The sequence below is a fragment of the Peromyscus maniculatus genome, chromosome 5, assembly GCF_049852395.1.
Source record: "Peromyscus maniculatus bairdii isolate BWxNUB_F1_BW_parent chromosome 5, HU_Pman_BW_mat_3.1, whole genome shotgun sequence".
In the NCBI taxonomy this organism is placed as follows: Eukaryota; Metazoa; Chordata; class Mammalia; order Rodentia; family Cricetidae; genus Peromyscus; species Peromyscus maniculatus.
Window position 1 is genome coordinate 59,016,152 of NC_134856.1, and position 20,826 is coordinate 59,036,977.

The window sequence follows — 20,826 nt, forward strand, 5'->3', positions numbered from 1 at the left end:
CTGTGCACATTTCCTCTGCTGGAAAATAAATATAGTGTAGGACCAGGGACCTCTGTCCTCTTCATGGTTCCCACAAGTGAGTACCTCACAGACTTAGACATCACTAGCCATGTGAAGGATTGTAGGATTCTCAGCCCTTTCCCATTCCTTCCCCGTCACCCTACATTAGTGCCAATGACTTTGTTGTTGCTGATCTCACTTTGGGCCACATCTTCCGTAGTACTAGCTGCCTCACAGTCCAACCCCCAGTTCACCACATTACACTTAACACTATTTTGTCTGTTTTGTGATAATTTGAGACTCTGCTTCCCTCTGCTGGACAGACTGGGAACAACCTCAACCTCATTCAAAGGTGCGGACATGTCCCAGGAAAGAAGGCAAAAAACTAGGTTTGGGCAATCCTTGAATCCAGGGAAGATCCGGTCGTTAGATTTGCTGCTGTTGTGTGACTGTAACACTGTTTAAGTGAGACAGCAGCACCTAAACCTGCCCCTCTCCCAGCCCTAACTCAGGCCACCCATACCAGGACGGCAGTTCCAGACTCTTACATACTCCATACTATTCTATCCTTAGAGGCCACAGTCTTGATTTGGCCTGGATGACTCCTTTTCCAGCTCTTCAGAGATCCTGCTTGACTGCATGGGAACATGAAGACCCCTCCCTCAGGGGCCACACCCTCCCATTAGCATCCAGTCCAGACACTAAGGTTACTGTGGGCTTCTTCAGGGTCTAGCACTGCCTCGCCCTTCAGAGAGCTAACAGGCAGACTCTGCTCTCTAGCCCTGAAGAACTGTCTCAAATTCTTTGGGCTCAAGCGCCTCCCAGTCGTGATGCTCAGAGATGTTGGCCCCAAATTTCCCAGTTTCACAAAAGATTTGCTACAGGCACAAAGTTACTCAGGTTGTGAAGTAGCACTCCCCTCCTGGCCTCTGACCTGTTACAATACCCTGTCCCAGTGACAGTGAGTGACAACCCATGTGCCCCTAGCCTCAGCTAGTATCACTCTGACCAAGAAGAGTTCTGGCTTTCTGCTCTCTACGGATCAGAAGTTCTTGCTTATGCCTCAAAGCCCAAGATTTGGTGGTGCTTGGTGGTAGGTTTTGTTTTTGTTTTGTTTTGTTTTGTTTTGTTTTGTTTTGTTTTGTTTTGTTTTGTTTTGTTTTGTTTTTGTTTTTGGTTTGGTTTGGTTTTTGTTTTGTTTTGTTTTGTTTTGTTTTGTTTTGTTTTGTTTTGTTTTGTTTTGTTTTGTGTTTGGTTTGGTTTGGTTTGGTTTGGTTTGGTTTGGTTTGGTTTGGTTTGGTTTGGTTTGGTTTGTTTTGTTTTGTTTTGTTTTGTTTTGTTTTGTTTTGTTTTGTTTTGTTTTGTTTTGTTTTGTTTTGTTTTGTTTTGGTTTTGTTTTGTTTTGTTTTGTTTTGTTTTGTTTAATAGTCCACTTACTACTGCTATCCTCGCTCAGGTCAACTGTGGCTGAGTATCCCTATGAGCTCCAGCTATAACTTGAGTGTGGTTTATACCCAACGCCCAGGCTCTACATGCTGAAATTCTGTTTTGGAGAAAGGGTCTCACTCTGTGTCAAGGCTGACCTGGATAGTCCAGACTATCCTCAAACTAACAGCAAAGTAAAGTTCCTTACACATATGCACACACAACTGCATGCACACACACACACATCTGCATGCATGCATACACACACACACACACACACACACACGGGTTACAGGTATGTTTCACTGTGCCTATGTGTTGAAATCCAGTCCCCACTGTGAGGCAATAAGAGGATGGGACTTTAGTTTGACTGTCATGTTTGGAGACAGGTTTTGGAAGGAGGTTTGGGGTTAGGAAAATTCATCAGTGTGGGGCCCCTGACTGAATCTGGTGGCTTTTATAAAAAGGAGAGGAAGACTGTCTAGGGGGCACACACAGGCACATGCTTGTCCCCATTCAATGACTGGGACATCTTGGGATGCTCATCTGGAATAGTGAGCCAAGTACTCACTAGGGCCAGAAGAGTCAGAGTCCCGGGAAATGGAGTTAGATGGTTGTGAACCACCATGTATGTGCTGGGAATTGACTAGCTGGGCCCTGTGGAAGAACAGCCATTTTCCAGTCCTGGGCTGGATATTTTACAGCGTCATTGAGTCCTCTCTTTCCTCTACTGGTCCTGTTTAAGATACTCACCCCCACGCCTTCCAGCCATTTCTCCCCACAATGTCCTCCGAGAGCTAGGCGCTATCACTCAGGGAAGCTGCTGCCACTTCCCCTGTCTACCTGTGTTTCTCCAACTCTCCTTTAGTCCCTGCTTTTCAGAGATCAACAACAACAGCTCTCAGGGGGAGGGGTGATGACTTCAAAGGGGCATAGTCCAGAGGGGAGCTGGTCCAAGAGAGTTGGGCTCCAGTCCAGGGGGCAGTGGTCCCACATCTGGAGGAGCAGATGAGGTTCTCTGCTGGGTCAGAGCTCAGGCCTCATCTTTCCTCTAGGTATATCCCCTTATCACTAGAGAGCATCGGGCGTCCCCGAGTCTCTTCTCAGGTGCCCCACAGAGTAACAGGTCATCTACATGTTGGAACAAAGTTTTCATGGGAACTTGACCAGTCCATGAGGTCCTGAGAGGAGGCCAGTCCCAGTAAATCCTTGGAGTAGGGCAGTCCAAGATCTTATACACACTGGTTAACTTCTATTGAAACAATGGTGGACCCGTCTCTCTTGGCTGCAGTATTGAACTGAGACAAGGTCATGATGTCCCCTATCTGGGCAGCACTTTGGTTATTAAGAAGAAAATCATTAGTGGGAAATCATTGTCTAAAACATCTCATGCAATTAAACCTAGTATCTGGGCTTATGATTCCCCTCGGACTGCTGAAGCATACCAATTATTTTAGTCTTTGGTTATACATTCCTGCTGGGCATTTAAGATCGTGTCAGTGGCCAAAATGAGTTGGTTTTGGTTTACCGTCAAAACCAGTTGAGGATCTATTCCTCCTCACCTGGGCTTAAGGGAGGCCTCTAGCTCCTCTAGGTCTCCATTTACCAGTTTTTCCATCGAGGGGAGGTTAAGTCAAAGGCCTTGCTTGAACATGGATGGCTTCACTTCAAAGCACCAAGGAAAATTCTCCTCAGTACCAACTGTTCCATTTGTAGACTGGACACTGCTTAGTGCTAACTGGGTGGGGACTCCGTGGCTGCCACAATAAGAGAACAAGTAGTTCCCCAATAGTTACAGAACATTTTGAGATGCTGCACAGTCTCCTGGGGTCTACTTGACCTTGGAGGGCAGGGCGGAGAGTATTATCCTCTTTAACCCCTCTGACCACGTCAGTAGCCTCCAAGTGTGGTTATAGGAGAGCCAGAAAGTCAGTCACGCCAGCCTCCTATTTTAACGACTGTGTAATATGTAGATAAAGCTTGGGCAAAACCAAACACTTAGAACTGATTAGAAACACATTTTTCCATTTAAGCCGGTCCTTGTAATTGTTACAGAGAATTGCCCAACAACTCCATAGAACTAAGCTCAGATTTGATAGCAATGTATTGAACTTTGACCTTTTACATTGTGTATGTAACTTGCTTAAGTTTTTTGTTGTTGTTGTTTGTTTTTGTTTTTGTTTTTGTTTTTTTCGAGACAGGGTTTCTCTGTGTAGCTTTGCGCCTTTCCTGGGACTCACTTGGTAGTCCAGGTGGTTTTTTTTGTTTTTTTTGTGTGTGTTTTTTTTTTTAAGACAGGGTTTCTCTGTGTAGTTTTGTAGCCAGTCCTGAATCTCTCTCTGTAGACCAGGCTGGCCTCGAACTCACAGAGATCCACCTGGCTCTGCCTCCTGAGTGCTGGGATTAAAGGCGTGCACCGCCACTGCCCAGCAACTTGCTTAAGTTTATGTAAACTTTGTGACTTGCTTAAGCTTTACAATGTTCTTTTCCATCCTGGAAAAACATCTATCAACCTTGTAAGACATAATAACATTAACATTAGTAACTCAACAGCCAGCAAGCCTAGCTTTGATGCTCTTCTGCCAGCTGGCACAACTGATATCATGAAGATGGCAGCTGTTTAGCTTGGAAGACAGCACGGTGCAACATCACCTTAATAAGAGAAAGATGAATAGTAACTCACACCTAATATTGCCAGTGTGCATGTGGTTAAACTATGGGATCCTGTACGTTCCTAGGTAAACCTTACAGAAAACCCAAGACAGTCTTTATGCAGTCCAGAGAGTGTATGATGGTGCTTTCAATGTCGAATGAAGGAAAGCAGCAGATAGAGACTCACGTCATGAGATAAACAATAGCCACAACGCCTTTACTCTCTGGCTGCAGGTAGGTGCCACAGTATTGAAGTGAGCCAAGGTTATGGTGTCCCACATTTTCCTTATCAAGAACGAAAAGGAATCATTAATGATAAAAGTTGTCTAAATAACATCTCGTACTTAGAGTGTCATCCCCTTGGACTGTCTCCTTCTGTCACCTCTTTTCTTCCTGTCACAGGAAGGGGGACAGCCTGATTCAGCAAAAGGGGCTTTGGAGGACATTTTATAACAAACGCATGAGTCAGAATTCAGAAGCCAAATCCAAAGCCTGCTTCTCAGGGAGCCCGTGACAATTTATAGGAAAGGTATCTGTTCCTCTGTAAAACCGACCCCCGTGGTTTACACTCGACAGACTTGCTGTGAGCCGGATGACAACGGGCTGGGCCCAAAGCACCTGCACTCATAACCAGTATAGGTGTGTCCAGATGGCTAAAGCAGGAACTGACAAGATTCCTGAACATTTTAATGCCCTCTGTGTTTCTTTAGGCTCTGCGAAACTTTCAAACTGTAAAGGCATATCTTAGTTAATGTTTCTGTTGCTGTGATGAAACACCATGACCAAAAACAACTTGGGGAGGAAGGGGCTTATTTCAGCTTCCTTGTCCTGATTGCAATCTATCATGAAAGGAGTTGGGACAAGAATTCAAGGCAGGAACCTGGACACGGAACCTGAAGCAGAGACCACTTATGGGTGATGCTCCCCATGGTTTGTTCAGCCTGTTTTCTTATATCACCCAAGATCCCTGCGCAGGGGTGGCACTACCCCACTCCAGTGAGTGGGGGCCTCCCACATCAATCACTAAATCAAGACAATACCCCACAGATTGCCTACAGGCCAATATTATGGAGGCATTTTCTTAATTAAGAGCCCCTCTTCCCAAATGACTGTCTGTGTCAAGTAGCCAGCAACAAGGTCATAATAACTTGACACAAACAAAAGTCATCGGAGAGAAAGGAACTTCGGTTGAAAAATAAAAACCTCCATAAGACTGTCCTGTAGGGCATTTTCGTAATGTGTGGTTGATAGGGAGGGCTCATCATGGGTGAGGCCATCCCTGGGCTGGTGGTCCTGGGTTCTATAAGAAAGCAGGCTGAGCAACCATGAGGAGCAAGCTAGTAAGCAGCACCCCTCCAGCGTCTGCATCAGCTCCTGCCTCCAGGTTCCTGCCCTGCTTGAGTTCCTGCCTCAACTTCCTTCTTGATAATAAACAGGGTTGTTCCTTCCTTATAGGTTGGCCTCTGTGCCTGTCACATTCCTCTCTAGCCCCCCAGATGTGCAGGCTAGGGGCCTTTTGAGGAGAAAACTCCTGCTTAAGAAAGCTTCACACATGAGAACTGCCCCCCAACCTAGTGTTATCCAACTGAAACAAGTTACATCCAGCTCTTGGGTCCTTTCAGGCTGGTTGCAAGGTTTCAGACATGCGCTGGGCCTGCATCCAGCCACTGCCATTTGCCAGCTACTCTTCCCCATTTTTCAACAGTAACTGGCTACTCATATCCACCTGCCCTAGACTACCCATCTGTAAGAAAAAAGATACTTTGGAGCGTCTTCCAGTCTGTGTCTCCCTCGCCAAAGTGTAGACTGGAGGTTTAGTCACTTCTTTATGGATGTGGACATGGGTACCTGTTTGGATTGTTTACTCTTGCGGATGTGAATCTTCAATACCGCAACTTTAATGAATTCCCAGCCTCATAAAATCCACCATTAAATAAAATCTGGAGTCAGTGTTCCCTTTCCTCACATTTATGGTGCAGAAGCAAGCGTGCTATGCACCCGGTGTGAGTAATTTGCCACATGTACCTGTAATTTAGAGAATACGGGATGCGACCAAGAAGTAAAAACAAAATGGGAAGTGGGATACCCAGGGCACGGTAGGGCAAAAGCAGGCGGCAAGGAGAAAGAGAATATTCTATCTCAATCAGAGAAAAGCAGGCGCAGAGATGCCAGGCAGAAAGAGCCGACGCTGAGACCCGGTGGAGCCCTCCTTCCAGCCTGGCACTCAAGCAGGTTGGTCCTTTCTGGCCTCTACCTGTTCCCGGCAGCAGCTTGTCTCCAGCACCTGGCCCTGGCTGCTGCAGATTCACAGGAGCTTCCAAGGTCTAGCCATTGACACCACAGGCTGGGAAAACCTCCGTCTCCTTTGGTTGCATGAACTGGCTGCTGCCGGGCTGGGGATGGAACCCAGGGCAAGGCTGAGTTCCCCCTGCAGCTTTGCAGCGCTGCAGCCCTGCAGCCCCACACCCTGCAGCCTTGTCGTTTTCTTCCCCACTCGCCCATCAGCCCGGCGCCCTCCGGAACCTGTCTTTTTGCAAGGCCGCGGAGAGCTCTGCATACACAACAGGCAGGGACACGGGAGCCTGGGCTAGGGAAGGACATGTGCGAAGGCATCTGCCCTGCCACCCCAGCAGTATCTGTGTGGACACTGGACAAACAGCCCCGCAGAGGGACAACCCCCAACAAGGCTCTCCTGCACAGACAGCACTTGCCCTCCTGCCCCGGAACTCCTGTCTTTGGACCTTAGGCACTCATCCTGAACTCCAAACAGGCTTTCTGGCCGGGCAGCAGTGGCGCACGCCTTTAATCCCTGCACTCAGGAGGCAGAGCCAGGCGAAACTCTGAGTTCAAGGCCAGCCTGGTCTACAGCACAAGATCCAGGACAGGCACCAAAAGCTACACAGAGAAACCCTGTCTCGAAAAACCAAAAAGGCAAACAAACAAAAAACGAACGAACAAACAAACAAAAACAGACTTTCTTTCCTCTCCACCAGGAAACGTCAAGACTACTTGGAGTTGTACCTCAGTGCTGGAACGTCAAGGGAAAACCCAGCAAGTCTCCTAGCCCGCGCTTGGCCTCAGGTGCCTGCACTTTGTCATTCACAGCTCAGGGGCCCAAGAGCCCAGTGTGGGGTGAGGAGGCATCTGAGCAGAGGAGGACATTCCCCATGGCCCTCCCCCAGGTATACCAAGTGGGGGGGGCTGCCCTCTCCCCACCTTTCTCTCTGGGAAGACAATCCATTTCTTGGGGTCCGCTTTGCAGGATCTCTTGGCCTAGGAGTCCTGGCATAACTCTCCACTGTAGGTCTTTCAGGGGAGCTCTGCCAACCATCTCCGGCCAGCCATAGGAGATCAAAGTGCCCGACTGAAGCCCGCTCCCCGTACTCCCCTTACCTGCAGTGGGGGTGGGGGCTTGCTGGGTCCCCACCATGCTAGTTGTGGGGTGTCCCCTTGTTCAGAAGGAGCCCTTACCAGATTGTAACAGCCACTTCCAAGTCCTTCTCCATTTTTAGTCAGGTAGATGGCTCAAATCCAAACAAGAGAAGCCAGGACATGTGAAGGGGGTGCTGATGGTCATCTGGGGTGGGGGTGTCACTGAACACATTCTCTGGGATGGACAAAGAACTGGACATCCGGAAAAGACTAAAGACCAAACCACAGAGAAAGCAAAAGGAACAGCTTCATGCCTTCAAGCTGGGAGAAGCCCAGTGGAGCCTGGGCTGGCCTGGGTAGTTTATAAAACCCCTGGGTCTTCCTCCTGTTCGATTGGTCCTGTGTAGAGACCCGCCCCCACGCTGCCTACTCGCAATGTCTTCTGGGATCAAGAAGCTCTCAGAGAGCCCCATTTCCTTTCCTTGTCTACCTACGTCCCTCTAACTCTCCTTCAAACAGGAATTCTGGGGGGGAACAGTAAAAAAATGGAGATAGCAAAGAAGGTAATGCAGAGACATGAACAGGGCCATAGAGGGATCAAAAATGGGGTAGCATAAAGCCACCCCTTTATTAAAACGTTATTACATCAGGATTCATGGAAAGTAGTGAAGGTAAATTCTGTCCTTACCGGGAGATTGATTTGAAATTTTCAAGGGTGTTTAGGGACTATCTTTGGCTAGTAGAAAAACCTCAAGCATTGTTATAACGTGTTGCAAAAATATGTTAATGCTGGAGCTTGAGAGAGGGATCAGGGTTAAGAGCACTTGCTACTCTTCCGGAGGACCTGCGTTCAATACCCAGCACCTGTACGGAGTGCCTCACAACTACTTGTAATTCCAGCACCAGGGGATACAGTGTCTTCTTCTGGTCCCAGTGTGTACTGGGACACACACACACACACACACACACACACACACACACACACACACACACACACAATAAAAATTATCATTAAAATAAATATTTTAATGTCCTATTTTATGTTGAAAGACATGTGCCTCTCAGAATCTTTTAGATTTATGTGCAAGAGTTATTTCCCTGCATGTAGGTATGTGCACCAGATGTGTGCCTGGTGCCAGCAGAGGTTAACAGAGAGTGTTGGATCCCCTGGAACTGGAGTTAGAAATGGTTGGTTGTGAGCTGCCATATGGGTCCTGGGAACCAAACCCAGGTCCTCTACAAGAACAAGTGCTCTTAACCACGGCGCCATCTCTCCGGCCCCCTCTTAAAATCTTTTTGTTCTCTTGTAATGAAGTATAAAAACAGAACCCTGGGCTGGAGAGATGGCTCAGCGGTTAAGAGCACTGACTGCTCTTCCAGAGGTCCTGAGTTCAATTCCCAGCAACCACATGGTGGTTCACAACCATCTGTAATGAGATCTGGTGCCCTCTTCTGGCCTGCAGGGATACATGCAGGCAGAACATTGTATACATAATAAATAAATCTTAAAAACAAAAACAAAAACAAAAACAGAACCCTGGAAAAATGAAATCTTCCTCTTCATATCCGTTGTTAACTGCAACAGTTCCCACAGTGTGATCGTCTAGGATGTCCAGCAAGGCCAAAGCCACATCCCTTTCATTCTTTACTTGAATGAAAGGACTCCCCTGGGCAGATTTAGGAAGCAGGATTTCTCCCAGAGAAGGCATTACACAATCCCCCAGATCACAGGCGATTCCCAAGTCACTCGGGAACCTGGACACTGGGCACAGTCCTTTGCATGGGGCTCACACACCACCTTTGGGTCTTTGCACTTCTGACTGTGCTCACCCCAGATTCCAGATTTCCGAAGGGGCAGAGGATGCAAAGGCCGGCAGATCAGTGGTCAAGGGAGCTGCTAGCTACACAAAACAGTCTATGAGGAGAGGGAGATAGAAGGTGGAGACAAGGAAGATACAGAGACCAGCAGCAGCGTGGGGCAGCACGGGACGCTGGCCTGCTCTCTTCATCTCCCACAGCCATGGCAGGGGTCCCAAGCTTGGCCTAACCCAGAAGAGATTGGTCAGATTTTCATGACAACACATCCAAGAAACCCACTTAAAGGAAGAAAGGGAGATTCCGGCTTCTGGGTCCATTGCTTTCAGGCCCATGGTGTGGCAGAAACACTGTGGGAGGAGGATGTGACTTTATGGTGACCAGGAAGCAGAGGGTGAAGGATTAAAAGACCAGGACCAAGGTGAAGCTTTCAAAGGCATGTCTCCAGCGATGACTTCTCTAACCAGACCCACTGTCTGGCGGCTCACTCAGCTGTGAACTCATCAACAGCTTAAGTCATTGCTCAGTGTTGCATCTCCACCGTTCACTCACCTCCCAATAGCACCACCTGCAGGGACCCAGTCTTCAGTACATCTGTTCCCAGTGACATTTTACGTCCAAACTGTAAGAGCAGCTGCATTCACCAGCAAACTTGGTGCTTTGTGTGAGCATGTTTCCCATGTCCTCGCACCCCAAGAGAAACCAGAAGAGTGGAAAACACAATGTGTGTGACTGTATTTTAGAGTTCTGGGCTGCAAAACTCTGCTGAAGGAACAGGGGGCCTCACTCCGGGCCTGACCTATGTGTATACACTTGGCCTTGGTGTATACAATGGGTAGAAACAGAGGGCCTCACTCCGGGCCTGACCTATGTGTATACACTTGGCCTTGGTGTATCAATGGATAGGAACAGAGGGCCTCACTCCGGGCCTGACCTATGTGTATTCACTTGGCCTTGGTGTATACAATGGGTAGAAACAGAGGGCCTCACTCCCGGCCTGACCTATGTGTATACACTTGGCCTTGGTGTATACAGTGGGTAGGAACAGAGCCTCCCTTCGGCCTGTTCATGCTCAACTGCTTCTTTGTGCTAACTCACTGCGGGCCACACACTGACAGAACGTGATCTGTTCCTTTGACGAGCCCACAAAATGGGGGACCTGTCCCCCCTGCCTCACAGGAAGCGCCCATGGTGCCAGCCACCCTTGTGGTGACTGCCCCCATACCCTGTCCCACACCCACACTGTCAGGTGCTGAGGAGGTGGTAGCCCACGGACTGGCTGTAGAGGAGAGATTTGGAACCTCGGGCCTTGGGTCGTGGTAGTGTTCATCTTGACTCCAGCACACGGGTTACTCAGTCTTGGTGGAGAGTCTCCTTGATGAGTCAGCAGCCAGGGGGTCTTTGCTGGCTTCAGATACACACTACAGTCTGGGGGAGACAGTCCCTACCCATCCTTCTTCAGCAGGGAATGTTTCTGAGACCCGAGACCATCCGTGGGTGCCAGAATTACACACTATGTTTCTTCCTTTACTTACACTCTTGTGATAAAGTTTAATTAGGCACAGTAAGAAGTTAACGATAAAATACAACAACTGTAGCAATGTGCTATGATAAAAGTTTACAAACTTATGGATTGTTTATTTCTGGAATTTTCCATTTAGTATTTTTGGATCACAAATGACCTCAGGTAACCAAGACTAAAAATAATGGTGAGGAGGGGTGTGGACAACTACACCCAGAACTACTGTCATTCATTCAGATATATATATATTCACACATCAAATTCTAACTGATTTCTTTTTATAAACTGTTCAGTGGTTCAAGGTTCCAAGAACAGTTCAGCTAACACGTCCCTGGCCACCCGGTGGGAAAACGAGGTCAAAGGAATAGCTTTCTAACCCTGACCTCTGAAACAAAGCCACGTACTAACAGCCAACATCTAAATAGACTTTTATTTTTATTTTTCTTGTTTGGACAGAAAAGAAAAAGTCATTGGCCTTCATTAGTCTCCCTAAGTGTTGGAAACACCTGAACTCAGAAAAAGTGGGTCTTGTAGAAAAGCATCACAAATTAAAAATATATTTCTCCACGTGGTAAAAGTGCTTTCAATCCGATTCAGGGGACAGCAAAGGTTATCTCAAACATGATCTGAAATGGGGCCCACGATCCGCGGCATCGCAGGTCCCACCACAAGGGAGGGTACTTGTGGGAGTGAGGACACAGAAGTGATAAGGTGTGGGGGGCACGCCGCCAGCCACGCCTCAGCTCACCGGATGTATGAGGAAGAGTGTCCCAAAGCCCCCGCTGAGGACATTGTGTATCTGAAGAAATTAGGTGGCTGTGGAGATCAGATAAAGGGCTGCAAGGTGCAGAGATCACTTGTTTCCCAGCTGTGGGGCAGCGGGTCCACCTTGGGGCTGAGGATCCATGGAGACGTGTCAACCCCGGTGCGGGAAGGGCCTGGGTCTATGGGTTCCACATGCCTTCCCACCAGCTGCTGCCTGTCCCTGCTGTGGGACATCTCCAACCCCAGGGCAAGTCACCAGGTGGTTCCCTAGCCAGGGCCCCCCAATCCAGCTGTACCTTTCCGGGGGACCACCACACATGGAGAAAGGATGGTGGAGGATTTTGTTTTCACAATGCTACATAGTTCTCAAAACAAGTAATTCTGCCAACGACGACGACGACGACATGGTGACAAAGCGCACAGCCTGCAGGCTCCCCAGGCCTTGGTAGGTGCAGCCACATGGGGCCCTTCCTCCCCCATCACAGGCCAGACACAGAACTGTGATCATGCAGGGAACTGAGGGTGTGTGGGGTGGGGGAGGCGGGGACACATCTTGTTTACAGTAGACCTTAAGCAACAGTAGGAAAATAACCTGAAGATATATTGAAAAATAAAAAAACAGCATCCCTCTTGACTGTGAACCTGGCGGTTCCCCCTCGGCCCTGCCCTCCACCAGCCCCGTGTGGGAGGTAGCAGGAACACCCTGTTTGTAGTCAGCAAGCTGAGTTTTAATGGCACCACATTGCATTTCTTCTTCCGAGGGAGCCATGTAAGCTGAACACACATGTCCCCAGGTGCTGAGTGGTGGCACTGGGTGGTCCGTTTTTGCAAGCTTGCCCGGTCTGAACTTGAGCCCGTCATAATCTCTCAGGCTCTGGGAAGCAGAGCATGGTCCACTGGTCCCTATTGCTGGTACCTTCCAAGGTCACAGCCCCTCCAGTCACCTGTTTTAGGCTCTGGGGAGCCCCCCTGCTCTTGGGGGGGGGGTGCTGAAAGCAGACCCTCGGGCCACACGTGGGCCCTCCAATAGGCAGGCAGGTGACAGGCTCCTTCCTGGTCCCTGCCACCCCTGGGCCAGCGCAGTCTCAGTGGGCTGGTGATGCGTCCTCCAGGCCCAGTAACTCCCTGACAAGTCTCTCTCCAAACTGTGCCCGGCTGTACCTCTTCACGTGGTAGGCGTCTGACATTTTGTACAGGATGTAGGCGTTGTTGACAGCGATGCTGACGGCAAACCAGAACACCTGCTGCCACGTTTTGTTTGGCTTGTGAGAGATGAAATACCTGGGGACAGAGGGGAGTGGCCATGTTGGGTAGCTATCGCCTGAGGTTTAAACGCCCCCTTGTGGAGGGAAGCGCTTTAAGACTCAGGAAGGAAATGAAACCCCCAAAGCACAGGAGGAAACAAAACCCGTAAGGCTGAGGGAGCTCCTGGAACCCGAGGGGTTCATGAGGCTCCCATCCCAAGGCTACATCAGCCCTGGCAAATGCTGGGAAGAGGAGACTCTCCAATCAGCTGAGGGAGCTCCAGGGATACAGCTTGTGTGAGCTGTCACCCAAGGCTCCTGTTACGTGACCATGATAAACTCACTGGCTGACTGGGCCGGACTGGGCTGGGTGGAACTATTCCTTTAATCTGTCACGAGTGCCCAAGCCGGGGCGGACAGGTATTTGTCAACCTCTTCTCAGAAAAGTCACACAGCAGGCCAGCTGGTTACAGCTCCCCGGGAAGAAGAGCCCAGAGGCTCTGCATGTGGCCATGGTATCAGTGAGGGCACCAGGGACCAGCTGTGGTCAGGGCTCCCTCACAGTGAACGTCACTCAAGGAAAATGAAGACAAAGACACAGGTATTTAGGGCCTCCCCAGCCCCCAACATCCCTCGTCTCAAAGCCCTTCTCTAGGCCCATCCACACCTGAAGCGCTTAATCCCCCAGCTCCAGGCCCTGAGATGCGCTCTCTCTTTCCCACCTGTGTTTCCGTTATCCATTCGTCTTTCCTTGGGACTGACCCTGAATGCTACTAAGCCCAGAAGCTTATTTTGGGATTATCTTTTCCTGTGTAGTTTCTCTGCATCCTGGCCACAGCATGTCTGAAGACCGCCAGGGTGTCTAGCACAGGACACCACCCCTCTGTGGCCACTAAACCACCACCATCTTCGAGACACCGTGACACTGATGTGGCAAGTGTCCTGTCAAGGCAGGAGATGTGGCTTCTCGCGGGAGGGCTAGATGCTCCAGAGAAGACACAGGTCTTGCTCTCCCCTCCTGACCAAGGTCATAGGCCAAGCAATGGAGTTTCCCCTAAGGCAGCCAAGCTGCTGGACTAGCTTGGCTCTGGGTGGGAAGACTGCGGTGGAGGCATCTACATGCTCGACAGCCTCCTGGGTGGTTATCAGGACAAGTGGCAGGCTGGCTCTGTGTAGATGTAAGCTACGCACACCTACTGTACACACTGCATGTGCCTTCTCTACGAGCACAGCACAGGCTCACACCTGATCTCGGGCATCCTCGTGTAAAGGAGCCAAGAACTCAGGAAAAGGCCTCGAGCTGACTCCTGGCATTGCGGACCGACTGAGGGGGCGGGATGGACAAAGCCCACAGAGGATGGAGGCTACACTGTGTGCCGGGATGCCCACCACTGAGGAATGGGTAGGGAAGGGGACCTCAGGTGGGGCTGGAGGCCTGGGGTGTGAGTGGGGCGCAGAGGTCTCTAGAGGTTAAGGGGGGTGTACAGGCCACCTGGGGCCAGGGTGAGGGCCAGGGACTACCCTGTAGGTCCTCACGTTCCAAACTCATGTTCTTCAACACATCTGGGCCAACACTGACCTCCTGTCCCACCACTGTGCCGGTGGTGTTCACCCTGCACACCCCATCCATCACCACCCGAGGGCACCCCGGCCGCTCACACCCACTTGTTATAGTGGTGTTCACCCTGCACACCCCATCCATCACCACCCGAGTGCACCCCGGCCGCTCACACCCACTTGCTGTACTTGTCGTCGTATCTGCAGATGTAGCTGAGGTGAGCAGCGAAGGCCTCCACGGCCAGCGGGCAGGGGATCTCCCCGCTCCTCCTCTTGATGATGACACCTGTCGGGGAGACAGCGCTCAGCCCTCTTCCAGGCACTTACCCACCTGCAAAATGTTCCTGGCTGCCCAGTTCCTGCTCCTGGGGTGGGGTGGGGCGGGGCACTGGACTGGCACCATCCATCAGGTGCTTTGGCAGAGTGGGGGGAGGGGACACAGAACAAGCAAGTGCAGACATCTGCCACCAAGACTCGGTAGCTTCACGGGCCCAGGGACAGAGACACACTGCAGGCAACCCTAAGAGGCACACACAGACTATGGTCAGACGGGCCTGAGGGGAAGGGAGGGGAAGCGGGGCTCTCTCTTGCTCCCCATTCTGGCGGATGTGGTCAAGGGCTGCCCGGAGGGGGAACAGTGGCAGTTTCTCTGCGTCCCCTTCTGTGTGGGTGGGATCATGTCACAGGGAAGAAGGAGGCCACCCCTTCCACACACACAAAGGGAATACAGCTAAGGCGCCTCCAGAGTCATGGCACAATTCACACCCCACAGAGCCTGGGTCCAAAAGGGACCCCACAGGACCCCACCATTCCACTGCCCCAGTGGCTGCTGTATGATGCCTGTCCCCGGGCCTGCCAGTGCACGGTCTGCCTAGCCTCTGCGGGACACGGGGACAGAGATGGAGGAGTCCTTCCTAGCACCGTGTGTGTGCACTGGGCATGCTCAGAGTTTCCCACTGTGCTGGTCAGTTTTAGGTCACACTATAGGAGCACACACTATATGGAGAACATAAACATATACACACTGCCACAGAAGCACATGTGGACCACACATGTAACATGACCATACATACATTGTACCACCATACACTCACACACACACACACACACACACACACACACACACACACACACATATATACTATATATTGTACCACTACACACACACACCACCCACATGCCACACCACAGGAACGTGCACGTCACACTCGCAGCATGCACACAGGAATGCAAACCGCTTGTGTGCATACCACACTGGAAGCATCTCTGCAGATTTCTTTGCAATCCCCTCAATTTTTTTCTCAGCAGTTTAACACTGTCTTAACTGTCAGTTACTTTAAATACAGACTCAGGGCTAATTAAGTCCCTCTGTTCTGAATCGATTTTAAATCCCCGGAGAATTAGTGAGGAAAACAGCAGGCCGCCTGGCAGCCAGGATTACACGGGCCCTTTGCTTCCAGGAGTCCATGATGATAAAATGATCCACAGATCCCTCCCAGAAGGTAGCCCAACATCATGCCCTAAACAATAGAATCACCACACCCTCACAAGCAGGTGAGGCCACAAAGCCACTTGTCAATCAAACCCTCCCAGCTTGCCAAGGCAAGCTAAGGGCTTCATGAGGCTCTTCCCTGCCCCTTCCCGGACAGAACAACCACCTACTAGGGACACAGACAGCATGAGGGTCCTCCAGGCTCGTGCCCCGGGTGCTCCCCCACTTCCTACTCCCACGCTCCCACTCCCTACTCACCTTGCTGCACAGGGGAGTAGGCGTTGGTCAGGAAGCGGAAGTGCCCCTTGTTGTACCAGCAGATCAGAGACATGTTCCCCTTGGTCCTGATCTGGTGCTGGCCCCGGGCCAGTGGGGTGGCGGGGTTGGTCAACATGGAGGGAGGGAGGCCGGTGCAGTCGCTTTTCCTAGAGCTCAGCAGGCCACAGCAGTAGATCCCTGGCAGGAAAGACACAAACTCTCACATGTACCGTTGCCAGGGTGCCCCAAACCACAACAGAGGTAAGGGGAGACTGGCAAGAGCGGACCCTCCAGAAGCAGCCGCTGGCCTCTTCTTCTCTGCCCACCCCCTTCCTCTATAAGAACTCCCCCTAAGGTCACTAAGGCCATGGCTAATGTAAGCGATGGATAAATGCCTCAACACGGCCCTTATGGACAGGGCTCTTTGTTGGCGCTGTGGGGCACATCACCCCATCTGCTTCCGGAAACCTGTACTTGCTGGGCTCTCACATGTACATCACAGAAGAGGAGGAGGAAGGAGCTCTGAAGGGGGAAAGGCCCCCAGGTCACAGCCGAGGTGGTAAAGGGGGTGTGGCTGTGCCCAACCATGCAGCCAGAGTCCTCGGGACGGACATACCTGACAGTTGTTAGGACCCTTGTCACTGGAGATGAGGCACATGGCACTCCATTGCCAAGAGCTCAGTAGCTCTAGATGCTTCCAAAAATTCACAGTGCTGTCACTTTTATATTACCTAACTTTAGAAAAAGACAAAACCCCATTCCCAATCACTCTCTTCCCGCTGGGGTTCTCTGCCCATCTCCTAGCTTGCTGAGCCAGGGAATACTTTCCCCCTTGGATCTCAAAAGCAACACTCCTGACTTCTGGGGAAGCAGCCCCAGTGGTCCAGGCCATGCTCTGGTACCAACACTCATGTTGCCCTGCACATCTGGCACTGGCCACACACACACACACACACACACACACACACACACACACACACACACACACACACACACACACACACGTGCTGACAGCAACTCCAGGAGTGGACCATCACATACATACATACGCACACACCATCAGAGGTTACACCTCTAATACATGCCTCCATAGACACATGTGCTCAGGCAGCAGGCCAGCTCCCCACTGTGCTTCACGGAGAGCCAGAGCTCCTCCGAGCAGCTGGGTCCTGTGTTCTAGGATCAGCTCCTGCAGCGTTCCTTCCCTCCTAGTCTGATCTCTTGCTGGGTTCTGAGCCTGCCTGCACTGGCCAGTGCAGAGGGTCACCCTGACCTAGCCTGCAATGCATAGAGGTGGGCTGCTCCCTCACTTCTACACAGCTTCCAAGGCCCCGGATGTAAGCTGCTTATTCCTCCCAATACAAGAGGGTTCAGTGTGAAGGCCTGGTGTCCACTGTGTGGCACAGCAAAATGCCTCAATTCTAGCAGCTTCTGTCTATGAGTGACACTTTCTGAGCTGTCTCCAAGCACAGCTTAGCATTTAGGTCTTCATTTTTACATCCAACTTCTGTCAAAGCCATGGGAGGCTTATCCAGTCTGCAAAGAACGAACAGAACCTCTTGCCACAAGAAGCCTAAGACCTTTCTGAGGCCCATGGGATTGTTCCTGACCACACAGATCTCTGCCAGAAGGGAAGGAGACTCGCTAGTGATGGTGGATGATTCCCGTACTTTTCAGATCCTTTTTACTAGGGGCTTTTCCTTCAGGCCTTTGATGGCCAGAACCACACAGCAAAGGACACATGCAGGAGTTCTCAGAAGACTGGCAGAGCTCTGTGCCAATGCCGTCTCTAGATGGCGAGCCCAGGACTCACACACCTTGAGAGCACCAGAATCCAGACACAGGGCGGCTGAGATGCTTACGCAGGCTGTGCCAGCCACTACTCCTGTCTCTCCACCCTCTTACCACTTCCCCAAGGAGCCGGCCATGCTGGGACGACCACTGGACAAACCTTGCTTCTCAAATTCTTCAAACAGGGTGAGGCTGGTGATGCTGGGCCCCGTGAAGATGATATAATTCTTCCCAGCTGCGTTCCGGCACAGGCTCCGGGCCACCATGCTATGGAGCTGTGGCTTGTTCTTCAGAGCGTCCAGGCCATCCGGGCCACCGCCTTCCTTCAGGTGGACATAGATCTTGAATGGAAATGCACAGAGGTCAGAGAGCCAAGGGCAACATGGACCACAGCCTGAGGCTGCAGGAAACATGGGGTCAGAGAAGAAGGGGAGATCACCCCATTGTCTCATCAGCCCCATGCAGTCCAAGGTCACCACCACGGCAACCCAAAACCTGAGCAGCTGGATGTTTACCTTGGAGCCTTCTGTTTGGAAAAGTCTAGGCAGGAAATGAGCAGTTACGGATGGCAAAACTGGCAGTCAACATGAGGCAAACCTGCTTCTAAGTTCCCAAACATAAACAAAAATCACAAAAAAAAAGAATCAAGGGTCACTTCAAGGGCTAGGTATGCTCTTGTATGGGTACTGCCCACTGGGCAAAATGACTAGTCAGCTCAAAGACAGGCAGAACAGGCCTCATCTGTCTCACCATTCCAGAGACACAATGGAGGTCAGTCACTCTCCAAGGGCCAGGTAATCAAAGAGGGTGTGCTGAGCTCAGGAGCCGTCCCTAACACACAGTCCCTACCAGCTCCATGCTCACCACCAAAGGAGTGGATGTGAGGAAGAGGATGGGTTCAATGTAGGGAACTGACTAGTCCCCTCCCCGAAGGAGAGGAGAAGTTCCTGGGAATGCTCAGAGACTTCTGTAGACAGATCAACAGGCGTTATCACTCTCCTATGCCTGTCCTGCCCTGCAGAACACGCTGACATTGGAGCAATCTGACTCTGCCAGAACTGCTAAGAGCTGGGATACCAATAATGTTCTCTGAGAAACACCCAGAGGGAACATGTGGAAGACACAGCTACCATGTCAGGATCCATCCTGTCTGATGAGTTTGGGAGGTCACCTACCAAGCACAGGTGTCCTTGAGGCTCAACTCTGTGTTTAGGTCGATGCACAGGAATATGACTTAGCAAGAAAACCTTCAAAGGCATGAGCACTACTTCACTGAGAAATGGTGCAGGACAAGAGAGCCACTGGGTTCACTGGTTGTGAAGTTGGTGGGTCCTGGCCAGCATGGATCTTCTGTAATTCGGAGCTGACTCTACACACATCCACACTTAGCTTCAGAAACACTATGCTCCAGGGTTTTTAAAAATTACTGCATGTACCACAGACGTATATGTTGGTACCCAATGCTACAGGAGGGGAGCCTGTGCGAGGCATAGGTAGCTCTTATGTTCATGGCCCACAAGGTTGAAGTCAAAACATCAGCTAGTGTGTTTTTACCTAGGGTTCAAGAACCTGCTGGAGCAATCAGTTGCAATGTCCATCACTCTCTGGGAGCCATGAGGATGGTCTAAGCCTCTGCTCCTCTAGCTTCAGCCAGCATGGTTTATATAAACATGCTGACTATGTACTCAAATGGTTATTTCTGTAGGCTGTGGTTAGAACGCAAAATGTTCTCCACATTTGTGTGTTTGGCCAGTTGGTCCCCAGCTGGTGGCATTGTTCTGAGAGGTTATGGAACCTTCTGGAGGTGGGGCCTTCTTGAAGGGAGTGGTATGCTAGCCTTGAGGATTACATCTTGGTCTCTGTTTTCTATTGAGCTCTCTGCTTTCTGACTGTCGACACAGCGTAACCAGCTACTTACCTCCCCCACTGCCAAGGCCTGGGCCGCTCCTGCTGCCACTGTGTCGGCCTAGCACTGAGCTAGCAGAAACCTCTAAGCTGCTTCATGTCATGTATTTAGTCTTAGTGACAATAAAAGCGACTAATACAGAGAACAGTATGCATTTACTAGGGCTGGGGAGATGGCTGAGTGGTTAAGAGCACCGGTTGCTCTTATGTTTGGTCCTAGCGCTCACATGGTGGCTTACAACAGTCTATAATCGTTCCAGGAGATCCGATACCCTCTTCTGGCCTTCATAGGCACCAGGCACACATGTGGTGCACATATACTTACATATGTACACAAAACTCCTGTACATAAAATAAAAAGAAATGAATCTTCAAAAAATAAAGCATTTACTGGAATTACAGATGTCCTGGTTTTTTTTGGAGGGGGGGTACTGAACATAAAATTAAATTAGGAAGAGACACTAATTATAAAAGACCTTCCTCACCAGCATTGATAAGTGCAGCTGGAAACTGCTGTGTTGGGGATATAAGTCTGTGGTTATTGGTGCGTACCACCTTTTGTGCAGGCCTGGAGATGACCAGGACTCAAAGCTAGGCCTGGATCTTGCTCTCCTGAAACTGGCAATTTCCCCAAATCCCAGCAATGGGCAGCTGAGAGTCTGCCCTTGGCGTGGGACACACATGTGCAAGACCATCTGAAATTGCTCAGCACTTTGCCCACATGGGTAAGTCCGGGCATTCTAGCTAGTTCCTTCTCAAGGTGTGGCCATGGTGTAGTAAGGACTTCTGCTGAGCCAACAGCCTTCTCCTCCCTGTCAAGAAATCTGGCAGCGGCACCAGAGAGGTGCTCGGAGACTCCCAAGTGTGGAGAACTCACTAGTATACAATGATAAGTTCTATACTTAAAAAATTAAATGTATTCGTTTATTTTCTGTATGTATATGTGTGTGTGTATACATGCATGTCTACATGTGAACATGCCACTGTGCAGCATGGTCAGTATGCAGAAGTCAGAGGACAACATGGGG

General features: G+C 50.4%; 1 protein-coding gene across 1 annotated transcript in view; it reads right to left on the bottom strand.

Annotated features, from left to right (window-relative positions):
• Positions 1 to 10,788: 10,788 nt before the first annotated feature.
• Positions 10,789 to 20,826, bottom strand: part of Pgbd5 (piggyBac transposable element derived 5) — a 67,433-nt gene continuing 57,395 nt past the window's right edge. The window contains exons 4-7 of the mRNA XM_076572318.1: positions 18,054 to 18,234; positions 16,103 to 16,300; positions 14,533 to 14,638; positions 10,789 to 12,832 (exon numbers count right to left, since the gene is read on the bottom strand). Of these exons, the coding sequence (XP_076428433.1) occupies positions 12,637 to 12,832; positions 14,533 to 14,638; positions 16,103 to 16,300; positions 18,054 to 18,234 (681 nt within the window). The 3' untranslated portion in view covers positions 10,789 to 12,636. The remainder of the gene's footprint in view (positions 12,833 to 14,532; positions 14,639 to 16,102; positions 16,301 to 18,053; positions 18,235 to 20,826) is intronic.